Raw genomic sequence first — 12,902 nt, 5'->3', positions numbered from 1 at the left:
GGCAGAGCTTAGGCAGGGTGGATCTTAGGCAGGGGTGGAGTTTAGGGTAGGGCAGAACCTAGGCGGGAGAGGGAGTGACGTTCAAGTGTGGGGCAGGGCCTCTGCTTAGGACCTGCGGGAAAGGGTAGCTGCAGCACGTGGAAAGGAGGGCCTCTGGAGTGTGGCATTCCGGAGTTTGGAGGTAGGGCCCTGGGTGGGGGTGTAGAGGCGAGGCTTTGGCTCTGCGCTGCAGGAGGGAGGCTCTGAGAGCAGAGAATTAGGCCCAGGAGCCCAATAGGCTCCCAGGTGCCTAAGTGTACAGGGAAAGCGCTGGCCGCATTCCCTTCCGTTCCTTCACGTTCCTCCCCCACCGTCTCCCCCAGGGTCTCCCGCATCGCTGATGGACCCCTAATCGTGGGTGGGTCCCGCTGGGTGTAGGATGAGTGGCAGTTTTTAAAACACTGTTTGTATACATTATCCACTGATTTATGATATTTCATTTGCAAATAAGTTCTCCCTTACCAGAGATTTGAAGTAGTTAGGAAACATGAGTCAAATGGAGTCTAAGAGTATTTTTCAATAATTGGGGCCTTAGCAAGAAAAAGAATAGTCTTCTGATTCCAGCATCTATGCCATGTAGGCATGTGGAGAGTCTACTCAAACCCTGCTTTTTCAGCTGTGTCTGGTTGTGCATTTCCAAGTGTGGCAAAAAATGCTTACTTGAATCTAACACAGTTTTTAATTTCGCTACAGACACCATTATTCTTTCTTACAACCTTAATTCATCTATCCATATCAAAGTACCAATGATAAGGAGTGGAATTACGTGGTGGACAGACAAGTATGTCAAGTTTCAGAATCCAAGTTTCCAGAATCTTTCTAGTGCATTTGCAGGTAAGATCCATACATTAGCTCAATATCCTCCTCTCTTTATAGAAACTTTGGTTTTGATGTGTGGGGGCATGTTTATGATTCCGCCTTGTTTGCTTCTTTGCTGACTGCCTTTTGGTTATAATATTTCCCACCTGTGGGCACCTCCATCACATACCTGTCAGAAACATGAAATGATTGGTACCCCAGTTCCTTCTATTTTACCATTAGGAAAAGGCAATGTTTTAAGAAACTTGTTCCTTCATCTATAATTATGTGATCATTAATTTACTGTTCAAACTAGTGCACTTTTGAGAGTGAAAGGGGTCCCTAGAATAACTAAAGTTATATATTAATTTGAAAGTTTTATTTATTGATCGGTAAATTGACATTACCATATTGATGGGCATATAAAAGAATTCTATTACAAACTATTTAAAAAATGCAATTATTTCAAAAATTAAAATAATATACCTGTGTACATTAAACCAACTTAAAAAAATACTTTAAATATTATCTAAATGCTAAAAGATAACATAAACAGAATAATTATTCTGGATACAGAGTCACACACTTTAATCAGTTTCTTGGCCATATCTGTCTTCATTTCATGCGCCTGTATTTTTCTAATGAAAAATTTGGGTTTCTGTATTTTTAAAAATATTTTGTTAAAATATTTTTAATTTTTTCACAAAATTGTCTGCACTCTTTTTTTGAAGTGCATTTTGTGGTTAATCAGTTACAGATTGTTGCACCTTTGATTCTTCTCTTTTGACCATAACTTTTTTTTAACTGAGAAAATATCTAGGACTTGCCTGGTGATGCAGTGGTTAAGAATCCACCTGCCAGTGCAAGGGACACAGATTCTATCCCTGGTCCAGGAGGATCCCTCGTGCCGCGGAACAGCTAGACCTGTGCGCCACAACTACTGAGCCTGCGCTCTAGAGCCTGCGAGCCACAACTCCTGAGCCCGTGTGCTGCAACTGCTGAGGCCCACATGCCTGGAGCCCAAATATTTTTATAGGCAAGGTCTTTTTTTGACTTCACAATTTTTATATCTATGATTTTTCTGAATGTTTTACTAAATTTAGATGCTATGAAATCTTAGATTTCCTGGATATCATTTAATTCTCATCGAGAAGAAAATTTTATCCAATTAAAATAGGAGCTCCATCAAAATAGTTTTCACATAAATTGAGATATTTCAAAGCACAATTATAGAATTTAAAAATTAAATCTTGTACACGTTTTGAACTCTCATTATAAAATATATTCAATTGTTCCCTTGCTTTTATAGGGGTAAATTTCAATATCTTCTTGTTTGCAAACTTGATTTTCAATCATTACAATTAACTATATCCTCAAAAACTAAGGTTTGTGGCATTCCATGTGTAGAATACTTTGTCTAAAACTTTACAACTATTTTGAATAAAATTCCACAAAAACTTACCAAGAAAAAGTTTAGGATCATTGTAGGACATATCATTTGTTATAGAAAACAGTTCTTTGAAGGCTCAAACATTTCTAAAATTTTGGTTGATGATTTGTAGCAAAGACAGACCACATGTATTCTCATGCTGAAGCATTTCTTTAACATCTTTGTCATTGTAAAAATTTTACAGTTCATTTCCTCTGTGAATATATGAAAATATTTAAATTTGCACAACTACAGTTCTTTTTTTGATTAACAAAATATTGTAGCTTGTTTGGATACAGTTGTGAATTATATATGTTTCACAACCAATTTTAAGCCCATTTCTCCATAAATTTCTCAATTTACTAAGAAAATTATCTTTACTCTGATGTTGTGCTCCACCACATTTGCATTTATGTTATCACTATAAAACCAAAATATTTACACTTGATTGTTGAATTTTTTAACTGAATTTATAGTAATATTTATAATCATGTCAGTTTTATCTTCCAATATTGAATATTGAAAAGCTTTGCCTTGATTCCATGAAGAATCAAATAAAAAAAAAAATCAAACCAATGTATTCAGATGGATGAATACATCTGAAGACATTGATTTAAAACTGCTTTCATTTAACTGTTTACGAGGTTCTTTTTGTGCTCATAGAGCCAAAACATTAAAGTTTTCCTTTGATTATAAAAAAAAAAATTAGTAAAAAAGTGAAACTAGAAGGAAACTCACTTGATCTAAATGAAAAGTCATGCTCACATAATGGTATAGAAGTGGACTTTCTGTAGCTCCTTTAGGTAAAGCACTGTCTTTGAATACACTCTTTTTTTTCCACATCTTTATTGGAGTGTAATTGCTTTTAGAAATAAGTGCAGACTTTTGAAGTAGATTCTGATGTTCTTCAGCAATTTATGTCTTTTGATTTTTCCCATGGTCATTGACATCATGACGTTTCCCGGGGTGGGGGGTATATGTCAACCAACATTGCAAGTATCACATTCATCAACTTTCTTTAGAAAAACTGTGCTTAATTTTTCATTAAACATGTATGTTCCTTGTTTTAGCTCTTCACAGCCAAAAGGATTTACTAGCAAATAAAAAACTGATACCAAACAATAAGGTAGTTATATTTTTACACCATATAATAAATAACACTGTTGCAAGAGAGTTCAAACTACTCTCAGCAAGACTGCTCAGCATCTATTTTTCACACTACATCTTGTGCCTATAACATAATCTGTAATATCCCACATTTCCCACCAACCCCACTGACTTGCAGCCTGGCAGCTCCACATGTCTCACAGGCCAAAACATAGGCTGTGGCTTAATGGGCTGTACTGTCAAACTGTGGCAGGGGTCACAGGGATATGTTATGTTTTGCTATGAAGGGCCACTGGTTATCTTTCATTAATTAAAGTAAGCACTCTGTTCACTGTACATGGGTATCTCTCACTACTAGCTAAGACCATGGCTGAAAGGTTGAAATTATATGTACATTATTTGCTTGGGATAAGTGCTAAATCAGATGAGATAATGGACAACAGACATAAACTGGGACTGTCTTAGGCAAACTGGCATGTATGGTCACTGTATCTGTAATTAACTTCCCAGTTTTTGAAAGGAACTTGGCAATATGCTATTGTTTTGTCTTACCATAACCACAAGCATATAACACAAAGCATCCTTGGCTTTCTCTTATCTCCTACTCCTACTCTTTCTTACTTCTATTGTAAGAGTTACCATGTTTTATTATAATTATCTATTTGAATACTTGTCATCCCCACTTTATGTGAACACATTGAGGAAAGGGATTAGATCTCATGCTATATCCCTTGTGCTTGATATAAGTGAGCAATCAAGAAATACTTATTGTTGAGTGAATGGATGAATACCAAGGACCCAGCTGAACTTGGAAAATGAGAGAAGTTGATGCTTCTTACACCATGCTTCTCATACTCTCTGGAGACATGGGATGCGGTAGGATTAGGGGTTGATACGGAAAGGCATGCTTGAACCTGCATTTTTCACTCCCTGGGTGACTTGGATATCACTGGCCTATAGGACACATTGACTTGAGCATGAGCTCTGGCTGAAGTAGAGAGAGGGTGAGGTCCACATGCAGGTACCAAAGGCAATTTTGATTTCGATCAATATTCTTCTAGCAATAGCGATCAAATTCTTGGGAAGGGCCAACATCGCCACAGTTTTTGGAGAGAAAGTTTCTCCAGCAAAGGATTATTTCCAGAGGAAGCATAAGTATACCAACATAGTTCAGATTAATCCAGCCAAACTTAGCACATGCTTTTATAAGCACTACAGCCCATGCTTAGAAAATAAGACTGGGTTTCTTTTAGGAGAAAATAGTCAGTGGTCAGAGGTGAGAAAGAATGGTTTCCTACAAATAGTAGAACCAGTTTTATGGAAGTAAAAAGTTCACTGGACAACTTCCTCTTGTTGACTATTTAAAAATTCAAAATGCTGTTTATTATCAGCTTCTGTCAGCTTTCATTGGAATCGCTCATTCCTTTATCAAGCATTGATTGGACACCTACCATGTGCCAGGCACTGGACTAAATGCCAGTGAAAAAACGATGAGGAAGACACTGAACTCAAGAGTCTGCTGTTGAGTGGGAGAGACAGGCATGCCCAGGGCGGTAAAGTGGGAAGTATGAGGATGAGAGTAAACTCAACAGACTTCACCCGGTGCTCCCAGCATTCCTACAGCACAGCACCCAGACCTACCAGGCTTCCTGGCTTTAGAACAGGTTTGCAACACCTCTCTTCTCCACCTTCTCCCTTCTACAAGTTCTTCGTCCTTGCTTCCAACTTTGAGCTCTTAGGTACAGGTCTGCAGGGAGTATCCATGCAACACTATCTTCATGCACTTCCATAATCATTTCCTTAGAATATAGTCCTAGAAGGAGAATTTCTGGGCCAAAATGGATGCAAAATATATTCAATCTTTTTTTAAAAAAATATTTATTTATTTATTTATTTTGACTGCACCAGATCTTAGTTGTGGCATGCAGGATCTTCGTTGTGCCATGCGGGCTCTTCATTGCAGCATGCAGACTCCTTAGTTGTGGCATGTGAACTCTTAGTTGTGACGTGCATGAGGGATCTAGTTCCCTGACCAGGGATCAAACCCGGGACCCCTGCATTGGCAGCGTGGAGTCTTACCCACTGGACCACCAGGCAAGTCCTCAGTCTTTTGCTGCATGTTCCTAGATTGCCAAAAGTGTGGTTAATCCATACATCTATCTGCTCTGTACAAGAGTTCCCATTTCCACTGCCTCATCAATAGTTGTCATTCTTTTTTTCTTTAAATATAAACCTATTTTTAGGTGAAATGGTATCTTGTTTTAATTTGCTTTCTTTACCTTACTAATGATGTTAAAGAAAATAGACATTCCCCATGATGCTATCACTGAATACCACCACTATTATACTTTTGCTGTACCTATTTTTTCAATGCTTTATTAGACATTTTATATATTTGAATACATAATATACATATGATTTTCTGCTTTTTTTAACCCTATGACAGTATCCTCAGCATTTCCCCCCACATTTCCTTAGAGTCCTTATAACCATTATTATTTTTTTAATTAATTAATTTATTTATGGCTGTTTGGGTCTTCGTTGCTGTGCATGGGCTTTCTCTAGCTGTGGCGAGCAGGGTCTACTCTTCATTGTGGTGCGCGGGCTTCTTGTTGCAGTGGCTTCTCTTGTGGAGCACGGGCTCTAGGCGCGTGGACTTCAGTAGTTGCGGCACGCAGGCTCAGCAGTTGTGGCTCACGGCTCTAGAGCGCAGGCTTAGCAGTTGTGGCCCACGGGCTTAGTTGCTCCGTGGCATGTGGGATCTTCCCGGACCAGGGCTTGAACCCGTGTTCCCTGAATTGGCAGGCGGATTCTTAACCACTGCGCCACCAGGGTAGCCCATAACCATTATTTTTAATGGTTGTATACTCAGGTAGCTTACATACACATACTTTTAAAAAAAATTTTGTGATTTTGATTCCTCTTTCCTCAAGAATACGGAAGTTGTTTCATTCTCTACATTTTAAGAAAAACTAAAGGTGGTAGATGATTTTACTCAACCACATCCATTGTTAACTTTCCCCAGGAACCACAAAGCCTCCGAACTGGCCTAAGCCTGCCTATGAACTAGATGAAGAGGATCCAGGAAACAATGGCTTCATCAATGACGACTTCATTGTGTGGATGAGGACAGCCGCATTTCCCACTTTCAAAAAACTGTACCGCCGACTCCATCGAATAGAACATTTTACTGAAGGCTTACCTGCTGGTAGTTATAGTTTCAACATAACCTACAGTATCCTTTTATTCCAGTTTTCTTTCTGGGGATGAAGGAAAATCAGTGTCCATCTGGATACTAGTTGTTTAACTATTTCATTCTATAACTTTCTATTCATCAATCGAATCTATATATATGTAAAAGAAATACATATCTATCTTATAGGCAGTACTGTCACTCTATCACCATATAGTTTGTCTCCACTTTATATATAATTAAATGTGTGTTGTTGTTGTTTTTAAAGGAACAACAGTCAGTAGCAGTATCAGGTAAGTAGATATGGATAAGGAGGGAAGGGCTATTTCTGTCCCTGAAGAAAGATTAAGTAGCACTGGGCCTAGAGATCCAAAACAATGAGGAGAAGCCTGCCATATAGGATGGGATGACATGGAGGACCCTGGAAATAAAGAGAGAGAGGTTTACTAAGAAGTAAATTTGGAATATGGACTAAAAGCAATGAAAACTGAGAGAGATTGTAGAACCTTTTATTTTAGGCAAAAGTAGCATAGACCAAGGGAGCCCTGGAATCAAGGGCAGGTTCCGTTCATCCAATCCATGTGAGCCATGCTACAAGCTCTGCAGTGAGGATGCTGTGTTCTTCCTCTATTAGGTACGAAGCCAGCTAGCAGGAGCCAGTGCTTTGGTTATGGACATACGGTCCACATTAGGAGACATACTTTATTATGAGATTCTGAAATGTTTTCACTTAATTTAAAAATACAAATGTAACTCTTGACTTAAGAACAAAAAGGACTTAACTTCAAAATGACACCAAACACTATCTTTTAAAAATTATATATTTAAACACAATTTATACTAACTCTGGTCTTCAGACTTAGTTTTGAAGTCCCTTTCTGATTCTCCCTGAGGCAGAATTCTCTCAGAGGCAGGTCTTTCCAGGACTTGTACACAGCTTTTGTCAGCCTGATTAGGCATCAGCAACCCCATAGCATCTCAGGGTTACCGGCTAGGAGTTTTTCACGAGGCACCCTAGCAGGCTAGAGGATCTGAACACCAAACTGTCTACCTCCTTTGTTTCTTTACCTCTCAAGGAACTTGACTGAGAGATTCTTGGGTCAGTGAATAACAACGTGTGTTTCAGTTCAACGCTCCATCTTTTCTTCTTTTCGGTCCTAGACCAAAGCGCAAACATCTCCACTCTGACAGGGGAGTGGGGACGTTCCTTGGGCAGAGATACCCCCACTGATGTGACACCATCTCTACCTCTCAACTTATTGCCTCCTTTTGTTTACTGACCAGGAGTATGGTTTGCCTTCAGCCATTCCTTTAGCATGGTCCCTAATTCTAGTCTATGAAAAGGAAAGTCAGAAATTGCTCTGTCTTGTACAGCATTGTATGTACAGATCAAAGAGTAAGCCATAGAATATTACCTTCTGAATAGGATTTCAGCAACCCCTCTCTCTCCCTCCTAGAAAATTTGAGATTGAAAGTTGCTTGGCAATAGTCTGTCAAGTTGGACCTTCTGTTCCCATCAACTTTTCCTGTGATTGCCCTTACAAGTAAAGCAGTTATGGTAGCAATCAAGACACAGGAAAAAAGCCCACCGTGTACTGCTGCCCTCATAATGCATTTCAGTGAGTTTAGGGTTGAGGAGAAGACAGAGTCTATGCTCCGAACAAAGGAGACACTATCTCTCTGCTTGAAACATGCCTTCCTTGGGCATCTTCGTTCACAGTCGTATTTTAATGCTGATAACTCTCAAATCTAAATCTTTAGCAAAAAACCTCAGTCCAGAGCTTGAGTCCTATGCTTGCACCACCTGTGTTGAACCCTAGTGTGGGTATTATCCGTCCAGCCTCACTGCCTGGCTAATATGCAAGGAGAACTAAGCCTGAGCTGCAGAAAATGCTACCACTTGTAAGGGAGAAAAGACCCGCTGTGTGAGGAAAAGACCCTCTTAATGGAACAGTCAGGCAGCCGAGTTGAGATGGCGCCCAAGGACCTGGTGACAGTGAGGAATTTTGATGGAAAAGAAAGAGAACTAGCTTTCCTAACAAGTTTGTGCCTTTAAATAGTATGTTGCCAAGTGATTTGAGGCCTTTTAAGAGCTTTGCTGGGAAATGCTGTTGCTATGAGAAGCCTTTATTTGTTTATTAGTTTGGTTTACAAAAGGCACCAGATGTTTAAAAACCTCAGGCCACATGCATGATCAAAATGACATCATTCAAATGCTAACGATAGCAGAGCCAGTTCAAACACTTTCTCCCCAGCGGTGAGGGATGCTGGCCTTTTCAAATCCCAAATGAATGCACCACCTTTAGTTTTCCCACCAAAAACGTTTTGCCATCTCACTACTTTTTTTGCTCTTCACTCCTCTTGAAGAATTTTCCGAGAGGTAGGAATTCATACCTTAGCCTATGAAGGACTTCAGCCTACCCTGGGTATTCTGATCCTTAAACGCAAATTTAGGTTTGCTGCAAAACCTATCTGTAGTCTTTTCATTTCCTTGGGTTTAGAAATTAACTATATTTGTTCACTAGTGAGTTGTCTAGAAGTCATTCAGATCTATCTGTGTCAGAATTTCTTTCATAGATTACAACTATTTAGAGGGAAGACTTGTTTTTACTTAATTTCATTCCAACAAAATACAACATACTGCTTGGTAAAGATTAGACTATATGAAATTGAATAGTCAACCATTTTTTACCAACCAAACCAGCAATATTATATGGTTCAGGACTTCCCTGGCAGTCCAGTGGTTAGGCCTCTGTGCTTTCACCACATGTTCGATCCCTGGTCAGGGAACTAAGATCTCATGTGATGAAAAGCACAGCCAAAAAAAAATTGTGTGTGTGTGTGTGTGTGTGTGTGTGTGTGTGTGTGTATGTGTATGTGTATGTGTGTGTGTATATATGTGTGTGTGTGTATATATATGTGTGTGTGTATATGTGTGTGTGTATATATATGTGTGTGTATATGTGTGTGTGTATATATGTGTGTGTGTGTGTATATGTGTGTGTGTGTGTGTGTGTGTGTGTGTGTGTGTGTGTGTGTGTATATATATATAGTTCAACCTAATGTATTTAGGATATGTAGTCGTAGAGCTGAGAAGTTCTGAGACAGATCCTTAACAAGTTTTCTTTTCTTAGACTTTCCTGTAAACAGGTTCCAAGGAGAAAAAGCAGTTGTTCTTTCCACCCTGACATGGAGTGGAGGCAGTAGCCTTTTCTTAGGTCTCGCCTACATGGTGACAGGAGCTGTGACCTGGTTAGCCTTCTTTTCCATGTTGGCAGTTCACTTGAGGCTGAAAGAAAGGAAAATGTTCTTCCTCCAGCAGTAAAGTCAGACTTTAAAAAGAAGAGCAGAAAACACAGAAATGGACGGTGAAGTAATGGAGCCAAAGATCTCAAAATGACTGGGATGTTTCATCAAGGGGAACTGGACTGACTGACCAAGTTCAATCCCCCATAGATAAATAATGAGAGCTTCAGAGTGAAGAAAAAGAAAAAGAAGAAGAGGAGGAGGAGAAGGCATAATTAGGTATAGTAAAATGTCCTTGGAATGGGGAAGATAAATCATCCTTGAGCTCTAAACCAAGTCTCGGGAATTTATTTGAAGCCCTTGTGCCTGAAAGTAGGCGAATGCCTAGGAGGGTGGCATCACCAGACAAGAGTAAGTAAACCTGACGCCCCAAGATTAGGCGAATCCTTTTAACCATCAATCAGGCTCAGACCGTGAGTCCTCATTGGCTGGTTGAAATTACAGACTCACCAAACAACAATTTTTGAACACTGAATTGAGCAATCAGGATGATTTTTGAAAATTGATTTATTCAATTATATATGAGTCAAGATGAAGTTTTCTCTACTAAGAATAAGCCGAGCAAAGGTTATGGCAGTGCCGTGAGCACCCAAAATGCATCAATACACCAAAAAGAAAGTCCAGGAATTTCCCTAAATTTACCCATGTAGCCAAGAGGGAAGCACTGAAAATAACTGATTCTCTTGAAAACTGTACTCAGCATTTGAGGGCACAACACAATTCTAAAACTTACATTGGGATGATGTATTCTAGAGTGCAGGTGATGACATGGATTTGTGATACTTGAATTATACGTGTCAAGGAAGCTTCTTAGGGTCCATCTTAAAAAGTTTTAATTCCTGCTAAAGGTCACTTTACAGGTGACTGAATGGCATACAACGTTGACCCTAGAACAACACAGGGGTTAGTGGCGCTGACCCCATGCAGTCGAGAATCCACCTATAACTTTACAGTTGGCCCTTAGTATCTGTGGTTCTACATCCACGGATTCAACCAACTGTGGATCATGTAGTGCTGTAGTATTTATTGAAAAAAATCCGTATATAAGTAGACGCTTGCAGTTCAAACCCGTGTTGTTCAAGGATCAGCTGTACTTGGTAAAGCTGCCACGGCAAGAGACTCCATAGATCTGTATAACTAGATAACCAGAATATTATACTTTAAAAAACATGTTTATATTATTTTATTTTTTGAGATGGGGGAAGCTTAACTCTGTGATGACTCTAACAGCAGAATTTTCATTGTTAAAGAGAAACATAGTACCAATACACAGTTGTCTCTTGAGCAGGCACGAAAGCATTTCTCTGTTGCAACTTTCTGCATTCACCAAATGGTCAAGTACTTTTACAAAAAAACCAAAATGGTTTCAAGTACGAACCACTGACCTCAGGTGACCAGGTGTGGTAGGCTGAATAACGCCCCAGCCCACCTCCACCCAAAGATACCCACATCCTAATCTCTGGAACCTGTGAATGTTAGCTTGTATGCCAAAAGAGACTTTGCAGCTGTGATTAAATTAAGGCTACTGATATGGATTATCTGTGTGGGCCCAGTGTAATCCTAAGGGTCCATATAAGAGAGAGGCAGGAGATCAGAAGAACAGGGGAAGATGTGGCAATGGAAGCAAGAGGTTGGAATGATACAAAGAAGGGGCCATGATCCAAAGAATGCAGGCAGCCTCCTCTATAGGCTGAAAACAGCAAGAGACACATCCTCCCCTGAAGCCTCTAGAAGTCCTGCTGACACCTTGATTTGAGAATTCTGACCTCTAGAACTGTAAGAAAATTAATTTACGTTGTTTTTAGCACTGAGTATGGTAATTTGTTACAGTAGCAATAAAAAACTAATATACTTGTCAATGCTCTAGTCATCTGAACAATTGTGGTTTCTTGAGCTTAGGTGACCTATCCAGGGCAGAGAGCTAGGAAGGAACAGAGCTCACACAGGACAAACCCTGTGACTTCAGATCCTGGGCTCTTGCCCCTTCAGTCCACACTCCTGAGTTACGGTGTTGATTGGAAAAAGGCAAGAATACATTTGTTACATTTCACTCCCGTTTGTCAGCTTATAAAATGCTGTATTAGTCAAGGCTCTAGGAGAAACAGATTGAGCACTCAGACAACCATATGGGGGGTGTGTGTGTGTGTGTGTGTGTGTGTGTGTGTGTGTGTGTGTGTGTGTAAAGAGATTTATTTTCAGTAATTGGCTCACATGATTGTGGAGGCTTGGCAAGTGCAAAATATGACAGGGGAGGCTAGCAGACTGGATGCTCAGGAAGGAGTTGCAGTTTAAGCCAAAAGGCAGAGACTTCCCTGGTGGCGCAGTGGATAAGAATCTACCTGCCAGGGCTTCCCTGGTGGCGCAGTGGTTGAGAATCTGCCTGCCAATGCAGGGGACACGGGTTCGAGCCCTGGTCTGGGAAGATCCCAAATGCCGCGGAGCAACTATGCCCGTGAGCCACAACTACTGAGCCTGCGCATCTGGAGCTTGTGCTCCACAACACGAGAGGCCGCGACAGTGAGAGGCCTGCGCACTGCAATGAAGAGTGGCCCCCACTCGCCGCAACTAGAGAAAGCCCTCGGACAGAAACAAAGACCCAACACAGCCATAAATATAAAGAAAGAAAGAAAGAAGCTTTCATTAAAAAAATAATAATAATAATAATCTGCCTCCCAATGCAGGAGACACGGATTCGAGCCCTGGTCTGGGAAGATCCCACATGCCGTGGAGCAACTAAGCCTGTGAGCCACAACTACTGAGCCTGCGCTCTAGAGCCTGTGAGCCACAACTACTGAAATCCGTGCTCCTAGAACCCATGCTCCGCAACAAGAGAAGCCACTGCAATGAGAAGCCCATGCACCACAATGCAAATAAATAAATTTATTTTTTAAATATATAATAATAATACTGTGTTGCAAATATCCTATGATATGGCTTATATGTGGAATCCAAAAAAAAAAAGGGTACAAATGAACTTATTTACAAAACAGAAACAGAGTCACAGATGTAGAAAACTAACATGGTTACCGG

At 40.1% G+C, this 12,902-nt stretch overlaps 1 protein-coding gene across 1 annotated transcript in view; it reads left to right on the top strand.

The window, feature by feature from the left end:
- Positions 1–10,144, top strand: part of LOC103070721 (cell cycle control protein 50C) — a 31,372-nt gene extending 21,228 nt beyond the window's left edge. Inside the window, exons 7-9 of the mRNA XM_007453202.1 lie at positions 733–873; positions 6,399–6,608; positions 9,701–10,144. Of these exons, the coding sequence (XP_007453264.1) occupies positions 733–873; positions 6,399–6,608; positions 9,701–9,891 (542 nt within the window). The 3' untranslated portion in view covers positions 9,892–10,144. The remainder of the gene's footprint in view (positions 1–732; positions 874–6,398; positions 6,609–9,700) is intronic.
- Positions 10,145–12,902: the final 2,758 nt, after the last annotated feature.

Source organism: Lipotes vexillifer, unplaced genomic scaffold (assembly GCF_000442215.2).
Source record: "Lipotes vexillifer unplaced genomic scaffold, Lipotes_vexillifer_v1.1 scaffold963, whole genome shotgun sequence".
Classification (NCBI taxonomy): domain Eukaryota; kingdom Metazoa; phylum Chordata; class Mammalia; order Artiodactyla; family Lipotidae; genus Lipotes; species Lipotes vexillifer.
This window is presented reverse-complemented; position numbering and strand designations above follow the sequence as displayed.